The sequence below is a fragment of the Molothrus ater genome, chromosome Z, assembly GCF_012460135.2.
Source record: "Molothrus ater isolate BHLD 08-10-18 breed brown headed cowbird chromosome Z, BPBGC_Mater_1.1, whole genome shotgun sequence".
Lineage (NCBI taxonomy): Eukaryota > Metazoa > Chordata > Aves > Passeriformes > Icteridae > Molothrus > Molothrus ater.
Genome location: NC_050511.2, coordinates 27082918 through 27106269, shown reverse-complemented (window position 1 = coordinate 27106269; position 23352 = coordinate 27082918). Strand labels below are relative to the sequence as shown.

At 35.1% G+C, this 23352-nt stretch overlaps 1 protein-coding gene across 2 annotated transcripts in view; it reads left to right on the top strand.

Moving 5' to 3' along the window:
- The window catches only part of RFX3 (regulatory factor X3), a 109065-nt gene that overhangs the window by 62368 nt on the left and 23345 nt on the right, over nucleotides 1-23352 (top strand). The window contains exons 4-6 of one of the 2 annotated variants that reach the window (XM_036403114.2): nucleotides 6377-6635; nucleotides 18525-18599; nucleotides 22631-22812. In XM_036403114.2, the coding sequence (XP_036259007.1) occupies nucleotides 6377-6635; nucleotides 18525-18599; nucleotides 22631-22812 (516 nt within the window). The remainder of the gene's footprint in view (nucleotides 1-6376; nucleotides 6636-18524; nucleotides 18600-22630; nucleotides 22813-23352) is intronic. The other variant, XM_036403115.2, reaches the window with a different exon arrangement.

The following is a 23352-nucleotide window of genomic DNA, read 5'->3' as shown; positions in this document are numbered from 1 at the left end:
AGAGGGACTTCTTTTACAGGCAGATAATGATAGGCTAAAGAGGCAATGGTTTTAAAGTAAAAGAGGAGAGATTTAGATTAGATGAGACAGATATGATGAAGAAATTCTTGGCTCAGAGGGTGGCAAAGAAGGTTGTCCAGAGAAGTTGTGGATGCCGCATCCCTGGCAGCATTGAAAACCAGGCTGGATGGAGCTTTGAGTAACCTGGACTAATGGAAGGTTTCACTGCCCATGACAGGGGGAGTTGGACTAGAAGATCCTTAAGGTCCCTCCTGACCCAAGCAATTCTACAATTCTGTGAAAGAATTATCCTTTATTTTAAAATATAGCACTTGCAAACTACCACTGACTTAAATCCATATACAGTAGCAACAGAGGATGCAGTTACAATACATATCAGGAAAAAGTTACCTAATTCTTTGCATTATGAAACCAAAAAGTTTGTCAGGTTTCACATTCTTTGTCAAGTGTAATTGTTGTATTCCTGTAATACAATTCTTCCCACACATTTTATATCATGATTTGTCTACACTTAATAATTATTTTGTTTTATTATAATTGGAGGCAATATAATTATACAAGGGGTGTAGCCTACAACTTGTCACATACATTGTATGATATGAGAATATTTGAATTATGTTAACTGCATTTGTCTCTAGTTAGCAACAGTTTTGCTTGTCAAATATGTCACTCCATCCTGAAACAAAAGTGCATTGTTGTTGCAATGGCATGTACAGGCTTACCTGGCTGTTCAGAATATATTAAGACTATTATTGCTACACCTATGTTAAGAAGTCATTTGGTTCCACATACTAAATGTGAACTTTCTTCTTACAGATTGTAACAGATTAATAAAATGTAGCCATTTACCCTGTAGTTCTGATGCAGCAAACAGGATTTTAATTGCTGGGATTGTGCAAGGATTGATATTGCTGTTGGATCCAAACTGCATTCTTCACCAAATTGTACAATGATTTGTGGTGTTTATGTTGGCAAAATGCACCATTTATGCAAACCCAAGAATTTACTATTGCCTTAATTGAAATCTTAATGGTTAAATAAAGTAATTATTATCAATATAGTTGAAATCATTATCTTCCTACTAGTTACTAGTATTTATCCCTTTTTTTCTGACATTATCCTTTTCCTTTTACTATCGTTATGCATACTAAGGTGAATGGCTCCTGTCTGAGTTAGAGAGAGTTACAGCAATTTACCACTAACACAAGTGTTATGTGTAGGCAATGTATGATGGGTGGTGAGGGTGGCACAGTGTGTCCACTTGCAGCTATTTTTGTGTTCTAGCACAGTATATACCTTATCCATATCAGTGTATTCACTGGTTTCCATTTCCATAGTTAATCTGAATTTGTTTTATGTGGTCTGTTTTTGCCAGAATGGATACTTCTTCAATACTGTTATCCCACCTAATGGTTCTCTTTGCTACAATTTTGATCTAGGGTTATTGTTTATTCTGTACAGAATAGCTATTTGATATTAACATCTGTTAGAGCAATGCCTCAGCATTTTAATTATAGGTTTCATACCACACAATCATAGAAAGCTTAGATAAAATGGAAAAAGATTAAGTAACATTTATCTAATTGTTCAGTAATCATTACTGGAACAAAACTCTAGACTAAGATAGAGAAGCCTAGACAAAGAGAGCCTGACAAGCCCAACTCCTGACGTCTTGCAGATTTAGTATGTACCCTTTGACATGTTCCTAACAGTGGCAATACCGTATTTCTTGGACTATAGGTCTGCTGTACTTAATCAGAATTTTAGAAATATGTAATTAATGTTTCTTTGACTGTCTAAATTACAGATCCTGAGAATAGAATTTGTAGAATGGCACCTTTGTTTTCATTTACTGTGTGCCCCACCTTGCCTGATTTTCTGTAGCTGTGCATTGTGTGTGCTTTTATTGCTTTGTTTCCATATGGAAAATGGTCTTGGACTGGATGTTGAAGATCTCAGTTCTTTTTTCTGGCTAATAAATGCCTCTCTATTATAATTAAATAGCTGTATCATGTTGTCTTGTGACAGTCTGAAGGTGTATGGCACTTCCTTTTCTTCCCTTTGCTTAGGATACATCACCACCAGTATCTGGCTATGGTAAGGCCTTCCCTCAGTATCAGACAAAGGATTCTGTTCTCTCTAATTTCTGTGAAGCTCTCTATTAGCTTAAGGACCACAGAATTATCCTAAAAACTTAAAGGAGTTTGAGGATATTGTTCTGACATGAAAGAATTTCTTTGTTTGGAGGTTTTATAAGGTTGAACACTCGTACATAGTGGTCAAATGAATTAGATATTTACATAGAATCTGATCATAGATGCAGATGGCTATAAATTATTTCCAGTGTGTGCATATGTGTGCTAAAAACTGAGGGAGGACGAGAACAAGTTTACTCTTTCTGTGCCATTGTTCTGGTTTTTTCTTTTCAGAATGTCAGTATCTTTGAAGAGACAGAAGTGTCTGTAAAAGTTGAGATCAGTAACATTATATTAGAGTCTGTAATGTAGGGTAAGACATTGCAATTGATTTGTGTGGTAATGCTGGCACTTAATGAAATTAATTATTTTCTGGTTTCATGTGCAAAAAAAAAAGTGTTTTAAACTACTTTTTACTACAACTCCATCTCTTTTATTTCTAACATTATATTTAGTAAATCATTATAAAATGTATGCAAGCAAGCAATGAGGCATAATGGGAAATGCCTTGGATTATTGTACCTTGCAATGCTAGTCTGACTCTTGCTGGTATTGTTAATTTCTAGTGTGGCATCTTAACATCAGGCACCTGCTCTGTGCTTGCTTAATCTGAATTCACACAGTGCCTGACTTTTTGTTGCTTGCTCTCAGGGTAAACATGATCTAGTTTTCACAGCCTTCTGGAAATTAGGATACTGCAGCCTAACTACTTAGACTTTAAATTTACTTGTAACTGGTAAGCTTTCTTCTAATGCCACATTCTAGTAAAGCACTTCACAGTGTGTCAGTAGTAGGAACTATCAGGTTCTTTTGCATTCCTGCTATCACAAGCAAGAGTTAATCATCAATGTGTTCTCATAAAGAGCAAGAAAACTTTGAGATTACTCCCTGTGTGATTTTATATGCTGCTGTTAAAGAAGAGAAGAGCTAGGAATGCTAGAATGCATTTAAAACCTTTGCAGTGGGAAGGAACTGACTATGATATGTGTCAGGCTATTTAAGAAAGTATAATGTATTTGTGCTACAAGTGCTGTGGAGAAATAGAAGATCACTTCCTTATTTGAATTTATTTTCCTCTTTGCTGCAACTTTATTTTAAAGGGTTGTGTTACCATGTGCAATGACCTTAAAACAATTAAGTCTGCTTTCTAAAAACATGGTTTCTTAAAACTGCTTTCTAAATCATCTTATTCAGCTGCATTTTTAATTTCCAGATTGAATAATTTTGATTAAATTAAATGTCTCTTTGCTAAGTTGCAATCATTACTGCATGTAATAATAGTTTCTCTCACTTTTAAGTACACCATTGATCTCTGTTTTGAAAGGTTTGCTAAATCATTTCCAGTGATTGGGTGTTCTTCCAAAAACCTGGTTGGTTGTTGGACCAAACGGAAGAGTGTGTTTATTTTGGAGTCAGACCCATAGATGTGTGTCCCATTGATACACTGATACAGAGTGCTATTATAAGCAGAAATAGGTGCTCTGTTACAATCAGTCCTTATTTAGAGACTGTGTGTGATATAGCGGTCTACAAATGATACATATGATATACCTTAACAAGGTAAAAGCAAACATATATTTCATCTCCTGTTCCACAGCAAGTCTGTGACTGAATTCTCTTCAAAATTGGAAGCATTCTCTAGGATTTGCATTGCTTCCAATATTCAATTCCACTTTTGCAAGTGAGAGTTGTTCTCCTTGCATCTTTTGTACAGTGTATTTCCTCTAGCCATGTCTATTTTGCAGTATTGCAAGAACTTGCAGCAAGAACTTGCAGCATTGCAAGAACAATGATCTTATCCTTTCATTACTTTCCTTACTGACAGCTGATACCAAGATATTCCTTTCCTCTTGTGAGAGAAATTACAGTGTCAGTCACTTGGTGATCATTTCCATGAACTGTTTCCCCTGAGCCTACATCACAACATTTCCCTACATTCGTCCTCTGCTGCATAGCACTGTTCACAGATGTAAAGATAGAGGCAACATCCAGTCTGCTAGTGGTTACTGTGCTCATCACAAGATGAATGACCTCAAGGTGCACCCAGGGACACTTTGGTTAGACATTAAGAAAAAATTTCTTTGCTGCAAAGGGTGATCAAGATGTGGAACAGGCAGTGTGGGGAAGTGATGGGGCCACCATCCCTGGAATTGTTCACAAAACATCTAGATGCACATAGGGAGGGATGAAGATGGCAGCGTTCACTCATTTTGTTTTTTGCACCTTAACAACTCAGTAGAGCTTTCCTATGGTTTAAGATAAACAGTATCCCAAAGGTATGACAAGGTACCACAATGATACCTTGGCTTGAGAGAACAGATTAAGCAGGACCTGCATAGTACCTCAAATACATACATGGGTTATTGCAATACAAAGATCAACTGATTTTAACTTTCAAAAGAAAGGTTAATAGATTAAATACCTGTTTGAGCATTAGTCCCTCAAAGAACTATTTTGCTTTGTTTTCAGCAGACTGCAAAGCATTTCTTTTGGATTAGCTTCAAGGTTTTTTGCAGTTGATCTTGAGGCTTTTGAAATAATCAAAATAAAATGGAAAGTGTTTAAGTAGCTTAAAGAGGGGTAAGAGGGAATAGGGTAGTATGAGGCTTATGAAACATTTCAGATTTTGAAACTTAAGTTTGGAGATTCTAGAAGTCTCAGCAGGGGAAGAGAGAAACTGTTGTAGCCATAGTTAACAAAGCAAAATTTCTGACTTTGGTTGTTGATGAGGTACTATTATGTTCCTCAATCATTTAGAAGTAATGCTTTTCTGAAGGTAAACAAGAAATTATAATTTCTGGGTTTGTTGTTTACTATTTTATTGTTTGTTTATTATAAGTTTTCATAAATAAAAAACAGTAAATTGCCTTGACTTTTTCTCTATATTAATTTCAAAATAAATATTGTATAGATAAAGGGGAAGAAAAATCTGACTCCAAGTTCTTGCATATGTGTCTTGATCATCAGTTTATTGCATAAAACATGAGTGCTGCATCCACTTCTTGTGTTTCTGTACAAAAGTGTCTGGGGTTTTGTTGTTTGCTTGTTGTGTTTTTTTTAACTTGTTTAGTTACAAGCCATATAAATTGATAATGCTTGTGGATTACAAGAAATGTTACAGATTTTTATGCTTAAGTATGAAAATTAATGGTTGGGTCAGTTGACTGATTTTTACTTGTTATCATGCTTGACAACATACAAAAATCCAGTCTTTGAAATAATTAATTATATTTATTATAATTTTGAAATATATAGAGTTAAATATAAAATTTAGTTTTTGGGAACGTATACAAATTCAAAAATTATAAGTAGATTATAACACATGAAGAATAATGATTCAAAATAAGTAAATAAGAACATGAAAGACATGACAGAAGGTTTCAGTAGCTGAATAGTTTATTAGGGTAAAATGTTTTATGACATGTAAATGATTCACACTTGATAATTATTTTTAAAATGTTACTGTTGCATTCCTTTAACTTCTCTAATATTGCAATGTTTTTACAAGTTATAGTTCTGTTTGGTTTTATTTCTTGAATGCTTTTTTTATCATTACATTAATTCATGTCTAATTTTGAATTTGCCCTGTAAAAATAATGGCATTTCCCGAAATACCAGTAGATTCAGATTTTCAAGCTTCAGTCAAGAGCTTCAGTGAATTTAAAAACAATAGACAACAGAGGATTCTTGAACATTGGACTCAGTTAGCTGACATTTGTATGAATTGTTTGTAACTTTACAGACTACACATTATGCAAAACATATAGCATCCAATTGAAATTGAAATTCTATTGTCAAATTTAAAAAAATGTTGATGCAGTCAGAGCTTTGTAGATTACTTTGCAATATATTAATAATTAGATTAGCTTTATGTGCCTGCCTTAAATTTTTGTTGTTCCTTTCTCTCTTCCTCTTCATGTAAGACTGACATTTTTTCTATAATGTTCAGTGGATAATTGGCTTACCATTGACACCGAGTTAGTTATTTAAATCTTTTACTTGATTAACTGTTATTCTCTGAGGAGACAGGGATTGTTTGCCAATCTTATTTTATTTGATTTTTGTTTTTGTAAATCAATTTCTAGAGTTACAACATTTCCCTCAGCTAAATGAAATACAAATAATGTATTTTCCTTTTCTTTTATTTTCTTTTCTTGAAGCCGATCAACAACTTATCCTTACACAGAAACCCAGATGTACAGTCAAAACACTGGGGGAAATTATTTTGATACTCAAGGAAGTTCTGCACAGGTGACAACAGTGGTCTCGTCTCATAGCATGGTGGGCACTGGAGGGATTCAGATGGGCGTAACAGGAGGACAACTCATTAGCAGCTCAGGAGGGACCTATCTGATTGGCAATTCAATGGAAAATTCTGGTCATACAGTGACTCACACAACGCGGGCCTCCCCAGCGACAGTAAGTATTTCAGACTGATGCAAAACCTTTGAGACTAGTCTCTTAGTCACTCAGATGTTCTTGCAGACTGACATGGTTTTTGTGACAGAATGCGTTGTGGTAATATGTTGTCAGAATAAGGACTACATAGTACTTTTTGTGAAAGAAGCACTATATTACTTATAAGATTCAGGAGTAAGAATACTGTGAAAACTTAATCATGAAGGCATACCTTTCCCTTGACAGCTTTTGAATAATTACATTTCATATGTTAAATTTAAACGTTTGTAATTTTTCTGAAAACGTAAGAAAACTACAGTATTGTTGAGTGTAACTGTTAGACGTAAATGTTAAATAATGTAAGTTATAGATCAGTATATCTAACTTTCCTGCATTTAATCAGTTTGTTTGCCTGATATTAGTATAGTTTTGGTAGCTTATTTCAAAAAATTTCCCATTGTTCAGAATACCAAGGTAATATGTTTTAACACTTCATTCTTACTTATCTATGGTATGTCTCTAAATTGTGTTCAGATTAAAAGCTCTTTTGGGAATGTCTGACAGTGCTATGGGAATATGCATTCTGTTACAACTGTGGTATAGAATATTGTGGATACATAAACATGAGCATGGAGAACTTTACCTAAGAACTTACTCAATCAGCCTATATTTCAGTTAGGAAAATGGGTTTATACTACTCTTAACTTTGCTTCCCTAGGGAGTACTTTTACCTCATGCTTCTGAGTATTCTGGTCTGCACATAGAGATTTGAAAGTAATGGGGAAGAGAATTGTGAAACATAGGATAGCAGCAGTTTAAAGATATAGAAAGGAGATAAAGCATCAGTAATAATACAGATTCATCAATATTCAAAAAGGCAATAAAGTTAGGGGACTTAATTTTTAGAAATGAATGTAAAAGCATTGGATAATTTAGATGATCTGAAAATTTCTCTCCAATTTGAATCTTAAAGTGATTGGTATGAATAAATACAATTTTTGGTACCATGCAGGAAATTATTACTTTATCCAAAAAACCCATGCAGTATTATTTCTGGAAAGCAAAAATTGTGAAGAGTCATAATTCATGAATAGTATAACTGTCCCACCTGGACATAAGGGGAGCTTTCATAGCAACAGAGAATTTTGTACTTGAGTTATGAAAAAGAGTGTATATTAACATTTCCCTGTATTTTGCATGACTTAATAGAAGAACAGAGTTTCTGAAAAAAGTGTCATTCCTCTTTCAGATTTCAGATGCTTAACTGACTGTGAAAACAATTGAGGCTTAAAGGTATCCAGTAAACACAAATGAAGAGTAGTAGAGTTACTTTGAAGCTGAAAATCCTAGAATTATTTGAATTTCAAAACTCCACACTATATTTGGCAAATTAAAAACAGGTTTGATTTTTTTTTCAAAAGTTAAAAGTAGAATTCGCCAACCTTGAACAGGAGCTAAGGTTCATGGCTTCAGCAGCATTTTCCTCTTTCCCTGTGTGTCAGTAAAATAGCCTGTTTTAGTTGCGCAAAATAAATTCTATACTGCTATATCGGCTCATTGTTAAGAACAGGAGAAAATACGGCTAGTTAAACAACAATTACTAAATTGCATTTTGTCACTATAATAATTTCCTCTGTTTCTTAGTGTGTTATTTCTTCTGTATAGTATACTTCTATAAGAATGACACATTAGAGTACATCGGAAGTACATTTCTTGCTAAGGAAGTGGGACATAACATGATTTAGATAATAATTTTAGGCTGTGTTTCAACTGAAACATACAGGAATTAATTGAAACACTAAAGGTTTGGTTTAAGCTCACTTGAAAGCACCGTGTCTCTTTTAATTTTGCTAGGTGGCATAACTAAACTGAGTGAAATAGAGCAATGTAATACTTTAATTGGATTGCACCTTTGATAGATAGAGCTTGTTTCAGTTGTGATCCTCATTTGATCTTTACCATCATTACTTTTTTCATTCTTGTGTACAGAATATATTGGAGCAATCAAAATAACCTGTATCCAGACTGTTTTGCTAGAATAATATGCAGAAATTTTTTTCCCAGTTTTGAATTAGTTTGGAGAATTTTCATATAGAGAAAAAGGATATAGAAATTAATAAGAATTTATTTATTAATATATGTGGTTATCACAAGTTCTCTTTATTTTCCCATAGAGGTACTAGTTCTGTTTACTCTTTTCAGCTGGTAACTTCACTTGTTTTGTCATTTATCACCCTCACTGATCAAATCATTACATTATCTAATAAGCAAATTATTGTATGAATGATGTTAACTCTTTCTGATACACTTAGTTTAAGTTAAAAGAAATGAAGAAACAAGAGTTTCAGGTAAAAAGTCAAATATATAAAATAGGTAAATTTTATTAACTGTCTTTTAGATAAATTGAATTTAAAATCTAATTTACTCTTCAGCTGGTAAGCTATTTGTTTTATGCAGATTTCAATAAAAGATAGACTTTTAAACTTAATTTTATTTTCACTTTTTCTTTATGATTTAATATAATTCTGAGTTCTGCTTCAGAATTTCAATAAAGAGCTAATATTTTGGTTGTAATATATAATTTGTTTAATTTTCTGTTAAACAATCATACAAGAGAGCAGTCCTTATTAAGCTACAGCCTGCAGTAGCACTGCTTTTATAGCCAAAATATCAAGACTTAAGCTCTCTCAAAACTATTCCAACATATATACAGTAAAAGTTTTTGTTGGTATGCATGAATAACTTTTGTTAACTTTTTCTTTCCTTTTTTCTTTTCCATTGGTTTCACTGCTTCTTTCCATTATATCCTTTGCTAGCCTATGAAACTACTTTCTCTACATGCTGAAAAGTTGGTTTTTTTTGATAAAACCAGAAAGGCATTCAGATTATAAGAACTTCTATATAAGATGCTCAGTAGATAAGTAGATTTCCAAAATTATCATTTTCATGTGAGTATGTTTGTGGATTGGTCAAGAATGTGTGTGACTGCATTGAAGAAGGACTGATTTAGCCTAGCTGGATGTCTGTTTAAAACAAAATTGCATGTTGAAACCTGCATGAAAGAGTCATCTGTTTGGTTTACTGGCAGCTCTCATTAAATAGGAACCACTACATTTAAGGGATTCTCCAAAAAATTGGATTGATTGCCATGTTAATGAAATATAAATCACCTTCCATTTTTTCCCAATATGTAAACACCTAAGGATTTTTCTTGTGATGAAAAAAGGTAACCTAATTGCCATATTTCATAATATTACAAGGTTAAAAAATTCATACAGTTTCTAGTAATAAATTTGTTGTTATGCTTGTCTGTCAGTGAGAGGCTCCCATCTATTAGTCTTGTTTGCTAACAAGCTTTGTGACTGATCCTCAGTTTACAGTTGTCATTCGGCAGTCATCACCAGCCATAGGAGGTCTCCACTCATGCTGTTACAGAAATTCATCCTATTTCAGTGCAAATCTAAATCTGCATGAAAATAAAACCAAAATTTATATGTATATAATGTATCACCACAAAATATTAGTTCTGCTAGTAAACACAGCATGCAAAGGAATAACTTCAAAGGAAGGATGACACCTGATGAAAATATGTTGTAATTATTGGAGAGAAAACAACAAGAAGTAAGAAGACCCAATGCAAATACCATATCCTGATAATACAATTCTAGTGGAAGTCTTATAACTATTTCAGAAAAACTAGCACATCTTACATAAGGGCATAAAGGTTATAATTTGGATTTAAGTTTGAGGTGAGATTTTATGTATTAATTTCCTTCTTGGTACAGGAGTTTTTCCTCCTCAATTTCTTAACTTTTGTCGTAGTTTTAAGGTAGCTAAATAGATTTTAGCATAAAATAAAACATTTCTGATCAAATCAAAGGTGCACAGACTTTTATGCAAAAAGGATTATTAGATCATTTTGTCTGACATCATAAATAGGCAAGATATTTATTTATCATTTCTGCAACTGACTACAGTGGCTTTTGTGAAAAAAGGGTATCAGGTGGATCTTGTGCCTTGATAAATCTCCTGCTTTGGTTTCTGCTTCAGGCTATGGAGCATCATGGCTTCTCTCCCTCTCTTCCAGAGGTTTCAGTGTAGCAATGTCACCAAAATAATTTGTATTTCTCTGTCCCTTTGAGTACCTTGCTGCTACACTGTAAAGTCTTGCATTGAGATTATGCGATCTTCATAAGAAAAGGAATGTGGGGAGAAAGGGCGAATGATTGCTACTAAGGTCAGGCACACCTACCCCAACTAGATTCTGGCTTCATCTGTCTATGCTCCTTGCTTCTCCTCTGATACAGACTGGTCTCATTGGCTTTCGTGTGTCTTCCCCATGAAAGCCCTGTAGCAATTATAATGTTTCCAATTTTGGCAGTTTAATATTTATTTCTGGTATTTGTTTATCAAAAAACCGAGTTGTTGGAAACTTGATTTATTCCAATGCAATATTCCAGTTTCTGATTTGAAAAGATTTTAAGAAATGAAATTTTTTCATCGTAAGATATCAAAAATAGGTATCTTTCAATGCATGGGAAGAATTTGTGTTAATTCTTTTTGTTTGAAAATGCATAATAAACTGGATGCCAGGAGACTTGACATGATGATGTTCTCAAAACAGTCTGGTTGTCAATTGCATAGATGCATCATTTGTGATGGACTACAGGTTTTCTTTGGTTTCGATTAAATAAACATTTGTCCTAATATGGCCACCCTCTCTGTCTAAGGCTGTCATGCCATAAATGTTTTCAGATTTGATTTTAATAGTAATCTGAGTTGAATTTTCTTTTTAGTTTCTCTATTTTGGTTCTCTGGTGTGAATAACTCTGATGTATTTACATGTGTTTTTCAGTGTTAGGTGGAATGTATATGTTTTAGAAGTCTTTATGACAAGCTTGAGAACAGATTTTTATATGGGATTTTTTGGTTTGTTTTCCAAATGTGGGGAAAATGACCACAGAGAAAAAGGTTTAGGATATGTTTAAAGATGTATATAAGGTGTACAAATAACTGGATGATCTAGGGAAAAGATGGTAAATTAGTCAGTTTGACCCTATGTTGGAGAACTTCTAGCAAAGAAGATAAACATAGAATCATAGATTGTTAAGGGTTGGAAGGGATATTAAAGAACACCTAGTCCAGTGTCCTCTGCCATGGACAGGGACACCTCCCTCTAGATGAGGTTGCTCAAGACCTTATCCAGCCTTGCCTTGAGCAGCTCCAGGGATGGCAATTCCACAGCCTCTCTGGGGAGTCTGTTCCGGTTTCTTGCCATCCTGACAGTAAAGAATTTCGTCCTAATATCCAACCTTTGTTTCTCTCCTTTCAGTATGTACCCATTACTCCTTGTCCTATCACTGTAGTTCCTGATTAAGAGTCCCTCTCCCCCTCTCCACCTTTGCTGTAGGCCCCCTTCAGATCCTGGAAGTTGCTGTGAGGTCTCCACACAACTTTCTCTTCTCCAGGCAGAACAGACACAACTTCCTCAGTCTGTCCTCATAAGGAAATGCTCCCGTCCTCTTATCAATCTCATGCCCTTCTCTGGACTCGCTCCAACAGGTCCATGTTCCTCCTGTGCTGGGATCCCAGAGCTGATGCAGCACTGCAGGTGGGGTCTGAGCAGACAGAATCCCCTCCCTGGCCCTGCTGGCAGCAGTGCTTTGGATGCAGCCCAGGACACGTTTGGCCTTCTGGACTGTGAATGCGCATTGTCAGCTGTTGTTGAGGTTTTCCTCAACCATGAACCCCAAATATTTCTCTGCAGGGCTGCTCTCACACTTCTCCACCCAACCTGTAGCCTGGGATTGCCATGACCCAAGTGTAGGACCTTGCATTTCACATTATTCAATTTCATGAGATTTGCATCAGCCCGCCTGAATTGTGTCAAGGTCCCCTGGGACCTGGGTAATAACATTACATTTAAAAATTTGGGAAGGAAAAGGTAATTGGATTTAACTCCAAGCATTTTTTATTTTTTCAGTCTGTGACTGCGAGGTGTGCTTTTTCTCCCTAACGACTACATGTGTTCTTTTATAATCACTAGAGAACATGCTGTATTCATTAGTCAGGATGCATGCTTTATGTACCTGTAGACTACTGGTAGTGTGCATTTGCAGCAGGTGTTTTGACCCGTTATGTATATTAAATTTTCATATTTACAATTTAATCAGGGGAGTTTTTAGAAATAAAAAAAGCTCTTCTTTTTCTAAGTCTTTAAGGTTTATCAGCATTCTTTTAAGGTCAGCTTTATGTAAAATAACGCACTAATTTTACATCTTTTTTTTACTTCTTCTTTTTCTGCATATTTACATTTCTTTCATTCCACAGACTTAAAGAAGCATCTTTCTGTCTATTTTCATAGTATTGTTTCAATATTTTGAGCAAAATTTCACAGAATCTGTTTGCAGGTGTTGCTACAGCTTTTTTTATTGACAGGAATGCAAATCTTTTAGATTTAAGTCTCCCAGCTGTACAGACTAGATTGGAGTTCTCCTCACATGGTCAATATAATTTCATTTTCAAGCTTGTTTCTTGTGAGCAAGCTTGTCTGCCTAACACAACCCTCTGGCACAGGTTTCAGAAAGCAATATTATATACATGAATACTCTGTCCTGAAATAGTACTGAAAGCCAACATGAACCATGCATGTTTGTGGCATCCTAAAAGGCTGAAATTGTCACATTTTCAAAAAGCCTGTGTCCATTTATCCTGTATTTTCAGATTGGTTCTGCCTTATTTAGGTAGGCACAATTGCCACAAGTACTTAGGACTTAGCTAGCTGTACCACCAAATCAGCCTTTCTTGTATACATATGATGAATTAGTAATTCCTTCATAATGGAGCATTGTGATAATAGCTGCTTTAGAATTTCACTTCCTTTAAAGCCTGAAAGGGTGAACCTTTGGAAATGGATAAAAAGCATCGTGAATGAGCGGTGCCTGTGGAAAAAGAGACAGTAGCTATCTTTTTTCAAGATGTTGCAACAATGTATTGAATACTAAGATACCACCTGCCTGCCCTGCTGCTGGTATACAGTGGTTTGCAAATGCAAACAGATAAAAAAAAAATTATAGGCTACCCAGATTATTCACTAAACGTCAGGACTTCAATTTCTGCACATTGTTTTCTTTTTTTTTAATTCCTCAGAGCAACTTATGATAACATTTTGTACTAATTGTGAAATTGTTAGTTGATCGTGGAAATTGTTAGCTGAATCATGTGGAAAAACACTGTTTCTTTCTTCTTCCTAAGAGGAAGGGAGTTTTTTTTCAAAGTGGGTTTGGGATAGGTGTTTGCTATGTCTGTGCTATATGCATCTTAGACTATTATGTGTCATTTCTTTATCTAGTAACATGTTAATGAATACTGAGACATAACCTAGCAAAAACAGTCAGTAACTTCCAAATCAGTAGATCATGTAAGGATTACATTGTAGATGCACATACTGGGATCAAACTGTTGAAATTTTTAACCCCAGGAGAATATCCTTATTCCTTATTGATTGTGTCTGAGTATATGACAGTGTTTTAGCTCACTAACAAAGTAAATTGAAGAAATTCACAATCTATAATGCTCTTAATTTAGTGACGGCCTATGTTTGTAACTGTACAAACTGATTAGTCTTCCTACATGTAGTGTAACATCTAACATGATTTAGTTGGAATTGCAGTGGGAGCGATAGTGTGTATTTCAGTTATCAGAACTTTTAAATAAATTATTTTAGTTTATTAAGACAAGAAAAGGGGGAATGTGTGACTGATCACATATTCAAATAAGTGAAATTCTTCCTATTTAACATATCAGATAAATATGTAGGAAGTTGTGCCTAGAATCTCTCACAGCTTATTGTTAAAAATGGAAGGGTATCAGTCTTCCTTTTGCATTTTTACAGAATATCATTTTAAAATTACTTTCATCTGTAAACAAAATATTATAATAATACACACTGTATTACCTGTGTAGTTATTCCATGTTTGTGCTTAAGTGCTATTTGAATAGAGACGTACTGTTCAGTTTTTTACAGCCTAAATAAAAGTCCCTGGCCAGAATTTAGAACCTAAGAGCTTGAAGGAACAGATCCTTCACTTAAGGAACAGATCCTTCATTTAAGGAACTTTTTACTTGGGTAGCTTCTATTTCCTGTACATGGGTGTCACATAGAGCCTCCTGAAAACCCAAACCCTTGGAATAGCAGAGTAGAAGAAAATAAAATATTTCAGCTGTGGGGGGCCTACAAGAATAATTTAGCCCAATTGCTTCACTTTAGGGCTGACCCAAAGATAAAGCAGGCTCTTAAAGGCTCTGTCCAAATGCCCCTTACACATTGATAGGCTCAGGGCATCATCAAGCTTGACCACCCTCTCTGTAAAGAAATGCTTCCTAATGGTGAGTCTGAACCTCCCCTGGTGCAGCTTTGAACCATTCCCACACATCCTGTCACTGGGTCCCAGGGAGGAGAGATCAGCACCTCCCTCCCCACTTCCCCTCCTCAGGAAGCTGTAGAGAGCAAGGAGGTTGCCCCTCAGCTGCTTTTCTCCAGACTAGACAAGCCCTAAGCCCTTAGCAGCCCCTCACAGGCCATGGTGTCTAGTCCTTCCACCAGACGCCTTCTTGCCCTTCTCCAGACACCTTCGAGGACCTTCCCATGGTTCTGAAATGGTGGAGCCCAGAGCTGCACCCAGCACTGCACAGGAGGCCCTGCCCTAACAACGGGACACACAGGGACAGTCACCTCTTTAGACTACCACAGCTGGTGCACCCAGGATGGGGTTTGCTGTGCCCAGGCTGGCATTTGCTGCATCCAGCATGGGGTTTGCTGCACTCAGGCTGGCGTTTGCTGCACTCAGGATGGGGTTTGCTGTGCCCAGATAGGGTTTGCTGCACTCAGGATGGGGTTAGCTGCTCTCAGGATGGGGTTAGCTGCTCTCAGGATGGGGTTTGCTGCAGCCAGGATGGGGTTAGCTGCTCTCAGGATGGGGTTTGCTGCAGCCAGGATGGGGTTTGCTGCACTCAGGATGGGGTTTGCTGTGCCCAGATGGTGTTTGCTGCACTCAGGATGGGGTTAGCTGCTCTCAGGATGGGGTTTGCTGCTCTCAGGATGGGGTTTGCTGCTCTCAGGATGGGGTTTGCTGTGCCCAGATGGGGTTTGCTGCAGCCAGGATGGGGTTTGCTGCTCCCAGGATGGGGTTTGCTGCTCTCAGGATGGGGTTTGCTGCTCTCAGGATGGGGTTTGCTGTGCCCAGATGGGGTTTGCTGCCCCCCTGGCTGCTGGCTGCCACAGAGCCTGCTGCCAACCAGCACCCCTTGAGCCCTCTCTGCAACCCCAGAGCCGCCCCTCTCCCAGTTTAGACTCGTGTGTGGCATTTCTCTATCCCAGGTGCAGAATCTGGCATTTTGACTTGTCATTTTCATGTCACTGGTGATTGCCCAGTGCTCCACTCTATCCAGATCTCTCCCCTCTCTCTGCAAGGGTTTTTGTCTCTCAGGAGAGTGAACTGCACCTCCCAGTTACAGTGCCTCCCAGTTTGATAACATCAGCAAACTTACTAATGGTGTGTTCAACTCCTGTATCCAGATCATTGTTAAAAATGAACAGAACGGGCCCTAGAACTCAGTCCTGTAGGGCACCAATAGAGTAAAACGAGAAGCAGCCATAAGTTTTCAGAAAGGGCAAGTGAATCATTTAGTGTCTAAAAAATTTGTCTTCAAATCAATCATATTTTATGCTCAGAAATAGTTAAAGTAATTTTACAATCTATATGCAAAGAGGGTTTCTGGGATTGTGGAGACATCTGTCAGTTAAAGTTCATTTTATCAAAATATTATCTAAAAATGGTGAACAAAATAGTAGTGAAAACAATTTCTCTGTAAGCTTGTCCTAGTAGAATGTGTGGAGACTCATTTTTAATAAAGATCCCATTTCTGAGCTTGATAAAGTAATTAACATGTTTTAGTGGTGACCAGTGTTGCTTGGCTTATGTGATATACTAAAAGTGAACACAAATTGTGTGCCTTCAGTGGCCATAGTCATGAAATCTACTAAAAGAAACTCCAGCAACAAAAATCTCCCAAATGATGAAAAGCCCAACAGTTACCCCCATAAGCCATGGAATCAATATGGCAGTGAGAAGTCAGTGTCATCTGTAATGCCACTTTTCGAGTGAAATTACTAGAGATGCCAAGTTTTTTAGCAGGTTGGTTCCCTGAACAAAGAAGACCACAAGTTGCAGCAACAAAGTGAGAATAGGGCAGTAGTGGGAATGAGCAGCAGGCAGTGTAACCCTGGTGTACAGTACTGCTATGTGTAAGCACTGTGGTACATCTGACCTAACATTCAGATTTAGGTTTTAAATGTCTGTACACTCTCAATTCTTTGATTGTATTATTTTTTTAGGAAGGGAAACTCTCTGGCTACAATATATAGTAAACTGACCTTATGATGATCTTTTGACCTTGTAGTTTTTTACTTGAAGCATGTTTTTAAAATTTGATCTTTCCTGTGTTTTAGTAATTTGACCTCAGGTTTTTTCCACTGGAGCAAGTCAGACTGTTAAAAGAAAGAACATTATTGCCAAGCAAGAATGTTTTTTTTTACATAGTAATCGTATATATTTAATAATGTACCTTTTTTTAAAGACTTGCAAAGCTAATATTACACAATTAAAAGAAATTGCTCCTGACAGCTAATATATTAAAATACTTGTCAATTGCCCTCAAAAAAAAAGGAGAAACTAGTTTTACAGGTAAATTCAAATATCAGCTATAGTAGTTTTCCATTTCTACTATACAGAGAGTAAATTCAGCCAATATTGATAAATTATGTCATTAAAATGATAATTAGTACTGTGGTATTTGAAGTACGATAGACGGGGCTCATTAGGAATGTTTGCAGAGATAATTATAAGTATTTTTTTAAAAAGTTTAAGTGGTGGTTCCATTGCTTTCATTTCGGCCATTTATTGTAGCTAATAATTGTGTGCCTTTTCTTACTGTGCATTCCATTGTCTCTGTCATTTTCACTGTTGGTTTTTGCTCTTCTGGCCCCCCAGATAAATTACCCTTAGGTTTTTTCTTTAATGTTGTTTCCAAACTGATCAAAATCAAAATATCCATTGTTAATTAAAAGGAAAAGAAAGAAAATGGACATGAGAGTAACCATACATTTGAATTTGAAAAAAATCTACTTTGTATTTTCATTATACTGTGTTTTCTTTTCCTTTTTAAAAGCAAAATTATTGTGAACAAATCTGCTTTTCCAAAGGCTGGATCCTGCAGTCTTTGTAACTCCTGACTTTCCATTTACTTTGGCAGCTGGGGATCTTCAGAGGGTACTGGCAGGAGTAAGGATTGATGTCCTGTCCCAGTGAAGCTAATGGTGTAAAGCCTATTGAATTACTTTGGTTTGGGATTTGATTCTGTGATTTCAGATAGTTAAAGTTTTGTTTCTAATTCAATTCTTATTGCAAGCTCTGCATGTTTCTTCCTGGTATAGTTGAAGGGAAAACTTGGAGGCCTTCCAGAAAATCATTTAGGGATTTTATTTTTTTTTTTTAATTTAGTGATTATGTTTTTGTTCAATCTGGGTTATTTTTATTTCAATGCAGCTCACCAGTAATTCTACTTCTTTGAGCTCATTCTGAGCAGTTTGGAAGGTAAAATGAACTTTGAGGCTGTGATCCTGCAGTATACATGCTAGCAAAATTGGATATGTGCAAGGACTTTCTGACCTCATTGAGGAGGCTTGTGTTCACTGGGACTCTAGAATGAGGCCTTTTAATAAAATATATGCCCTAGCCAGGAATAAAGCAGGCATTTCTGTTGATCTGTAAGGAATCTGTCAAAACTTCTCTGATCAGGCTTTTTTACTATCCCATCTTGAGTCCTTTTTTTAATGACATCTATTATCAGATTGAAATGGCGATTGAGACACTGCAAAAGTCTGATGGTCTGTCCACTCACAGAAGCTCTCTTCTCAACAGCCATGTAAGTTGTCTCTTCTTCACATACACTCTCTCTTGCTTGTTCTGCATGCTTAGCCTGCCTCTAAATGTTTGTTTTATTTTATTATTACTTTTTGCTCTTAATCTTCCCATCTTAGTTGCTTGTAATCTTCTACTACACCTCCCATGGCTTTATTTTGTCAGATTAAATGTCTTTATGGTATATTGCAGAGTGTTACCTGTTTCCTATCCTTTACACCTGTGTTAGGATGAGTTAACACATTTGACTGTTTTGCGGGTTACAGTGTAAATGTCAAGCTAAGGTTCAATTAATTCTAAATTAGCTGGCTTTTGGCATTTTAAATACAATTGTCTGCATCATAAGAACTGTGTACCATATACTAATTTTGTGGCATGTGAAGAGGAAGAGAAGAAAAAGCGCACCTAAATAATATATTTAGGTTATTGCTAGGTGTTTCTTCATTTATTCTGACTAGTGAGTTTATTTTGAAATTACTTATTTAAGAATCCTAAGGATCCTTCTGATGACCTGGTAAAAATTGAAAGCAGTGCCTTAATTTGAAGTACACAGAAATGTCTTATTCATCTGCCTTTTACTTTGTTCTTACGCTGCAAGTCTAACGTTTCATAGACAAAGCTAAAAGATATTTGGGGAAAACATGATCTCCAAATATAGTGATAAGTTCATTATATAAAACTTTAAAATAAAGGAAAAAGACCAAGTTCATTTTAAACGTATTATATAAATAATGTTCTTACTTTGTAAGTTGTTAGTCTTTCTGAAATGTTGGGTTTTTTTCTGTTGGTTCTTATGGTTTTGAATTTTGTATTTTTGCCATGTTGATTGGTTTTTTTTTTCCTTCTCAGCTTTGCTTATTATATAAATTCAAATACCATTATTGCTTTACAGAAGAAATTGAAATTTAGTTTGCAGTCTGAAATGTAGAATATGATAGTAGAGATTATCCTTTGGAAATAAAATTAAAAATGTGTGCTTTAGAAGGTTTGGGTTTGGATTTGGATTTTTTTTTTCCTGTAGGGGTCTGGTTTTGTTGAACTTAAAAATGTTTTGTGGAGAATTTAGGCAAACTTTTTTTCCTTAAAACTAAAATTTAGAGGAAAACTGTATCATAAATAGTTACAGGAAATTATATACAGAAAGAAAATTTAAATTCCACCTTTTGTGCTTACAAAAAATTATTTTGAAGATAAAGTGGTATCAGAATTATTATTTAAATAATAATACAAATTATTGGACTAATAATATCAAAATGATTGTTTAAATGTAATTTTTAACAGACTGTAACTTTTTCAGGAATTTTTTAGAACTATCTAGAAAGACTTAAAACACTAGCACTATTCTAAGTTTGTGTTTAAACCTGTTAGGAAGTCCATAGTCTTTGTATAAAACTGAGAAAGATTACAAGATAAGCTGCAGTGCCTCTGTAAGCTGTGTTTCACTCATTCCTAGTTCTAGGCACTGTTCACAGTGTCTTCCCAATAACAGGATTGGTACAGAAGATCACAGTCTTTCCAGCTGTGAATACTTACCATGGTATTCATGACTGTGAACACTTTGTGAAAAATACTGTGGTAGGGATGTATCTTTGACTCTGTGGGGAAAGAAAAATTTAAAACAACCCTTGTACACATTTTTATGGCAAACAGTCTTTCCTGCTTTTGGTCATTTTGAAAAAAAATTAAAATCTAGATCAAGCTTACAGGATGTTTTGCCTGTTTTTAAAGCAATGCTTATTGTCTTTAAACTCAAGGACAGTGTAAAGGAAGTTTAAGTGTAGATGTACACTTTGTCTCTTTAAACTTTTCTTGAATTTGCCTTCTAATGGTTTGGTTTGGCATTTATTAAGTAATTTGCTTAACAGATTTTAAAATAGAATCTAAATTGCGTTTTTAATTACCTTATACACTTAGAAGGTGATAAATTAATTTGTGGAAATATTTCAGTTTGGGATTTAAATTTTCAACCTTTGATACCTCAATGAGGTTTTGTAGGATTTGTTTTCCTAAATACATGAGTTCTCATTTCAAGGAGTTTGTCATTTCTCCTCTGTTTTTTGTTTCTTGATGTATTTCTGCATGGGATCAACTTATTCAGCCTATTGATAGTTGAGTGTTTTATAAACATTGCAGATTAATTGAAATCACACTCAATTTAACAGATCTGGCTCTGTGAATATTTCATATCTTTCCCCATCTTAGCATTACATTATGGTCAGTACTACAAATTCATAAGCCACGACTCAAACCTGAACAATTTTAGAATTGTATTTCAGCTTGATGGAAAAGTGTTTGGGTTCTTTAAAAAGCTGTTTACAATAATGTTTGGATTCAATTTTCTCTTAAAATCATGAATTAACTGCATTTTTTCTTCCAGGCTATAATCTATGAAGTAACGATTTCAAGGCCTTGCTACTAAGTAACTCGTTCCAAGAGCAAAAATTCTAGTATTGCACTTAACTTTTGATTTGGCTTTTTGTGTGTTGAATAATGCAAGTTATGTTTGAAATAACATCTGTTAGAAATTCATATAATTAATGAAGTGCACTCAAAGTGATTAATAATAGATTAGAAACCATCTGGAGGAAAATATCTTTAATGCTACATACAGAACTTAATTGCAAAATAATTAATTTTTTGTTTGTCAGTCTTTTGGGATTGACAGAGTTTTTCCCCTTGGGGAAAGCAGAAGTACTTCAAGTTCTGTATCGTTCTGATTTGATTCTAGATGTAATAGTATATGACAAATGTTATATAAATGTATTAATACAAATAGAAATGTAATAACAGATTTTCAATATGGATAGATTGCAACCACTGAAAGTTATAATTACCTTTGTAAGCCAAGACAGGCTTAGGTCAGATCACTAATGAAATAAGTTTAATAAATTCGCACAAAACTCAAATATTAACAATTATACCTTTTCTTCAGCTATATTTCAAAATGACAGATGCTTAGTGTGGAAGCACTTGTGAATGTTAGTACATATAAAACAATAATAAATCATGATTAACTGTACTTCTTCATTTTCTTTATTTGAAATGCAAAATTGCCTGCAAACCAAGCTAAAAATCTTATGTCTTGGAAGTATTTGCATCTTCTTTCTGTATTTTTCTAGAGGTGAGAAAATTCTAGCGATCCATGACAAGTACTGGGAAAAATAACGAAAATGTTGACTTATCAAAAAACAAAACCAGTGAAATTTAATGTATTCTCAGACTATATTGGTTTTGCTATATTTTGTCATTTTCCTCTAATACTAAATCTAGGAGTATTAAATTGTCCTTTGAACATTTTTTTGTATATTAGCAACAGCTAGAGGTGTTTCATGAGTGTGCTGTACTTAGAACATGCGGTGATGTTACATAATGTCTCTTCTTGCATGTTTTTAATTATCTACCACAATTACATGAAAAGATTACTGTTTTTCCAAGAAACTCATTCTGTTCCATTTGGAAGTCAAAGGCAAGCAGGCTACAGCTAAAAGGGTTTGTATCCCTAATGATTCATAGACGTACCAATTATTTTCGATGTTACCTAGGTAGCTCTCTGACTTTTATGCAGTAGCTTTTTTTTAATCTGTATCTTAATGTTTTTTAACAACAAAGAGAAACAGTATCATTTTCTGGTTTTACAAGTACATTAATTAGCTATTGTGCCCAAGGAGTTTGTTTTCTGCAATTTATGTGTATTACATTCATGATTCCTTTATTTCTTTGTGGTACTAACAATTTGTCTCCAAAGCACAGATACCTTTATTACATACTGATGTGTGGTACTTAATCAAAAATATTTTAAGAAAAGGGCACTTTCCTGAGGTCACAAGTGCAATGAATTCTGCTATTCCCTGGTAATTGTGAAGATATTAAAGCATTATTGTTTAACTAACATTTAAAGACACTCTGAGGAAGAAAGTAATTTTTAATACACCTGAAGAGTGGTTCCAACTGTCAGAAGTTAATGCTGTATGGCTACAATATTTTCAATAAAGTATATAATAGGGTGGGTTTTTTTCTGTTTTGTATGTGATACAGCTTCAATGGCTTTTAGACAACTATGAAACTGCAGAAGGAGTGAGCCTTCCAAGAAGTACCCTTTACAACCATTACTTAAGACACTGTCAGGAGCACAAGTTGGATCCAGTCAATGCTGCCTCCTTTGGAAAACTCATACGGTCAATCTTCATGGGACTACGGACCAGAAGACTTGGAACTAGGTTTGTGCAATTGAAATCCTGAATTATAATAAAAAATAAAGGTAATAATTATGGATAAGAAACTAGTCTGCTAGGAAAAAGAATACATAAGACCTGCATTAAAATACTAGTGTTTTTCTGTCAGTTCTATTTCTTCATGTTGAACAGTTCTATGCTTTTCAAGATGCTATTATAGTTTTATTTCTTCTGCTTTTGACAGTTAATGTGTTTATATTTTGGTAACTACACTTCAGATTTTTATCATTACAAATAAAACATAACTTTCTATTTGGAAATCACTAAGAATACTATTTGCCCATACTAGATAAATTGTATTTATTTGCATTTTATTTTTCTTACTGAAGTGGAGTGCAAGTTAGTATGCTGATAATATTTGTTTAAGAGAGTGAGTTAATTTCCCAAAGGTAGTAAAATGACACTCATGTAAAACAGGTATGACAGGAGAGCCAGACCTGATTTGTGTGTGTTGTTTTCCAGTCAATGTAAATTCTAAAGTAAATGTAAAGAAAATATGTAAAACTAGTGTTACTGCTCTTTTAA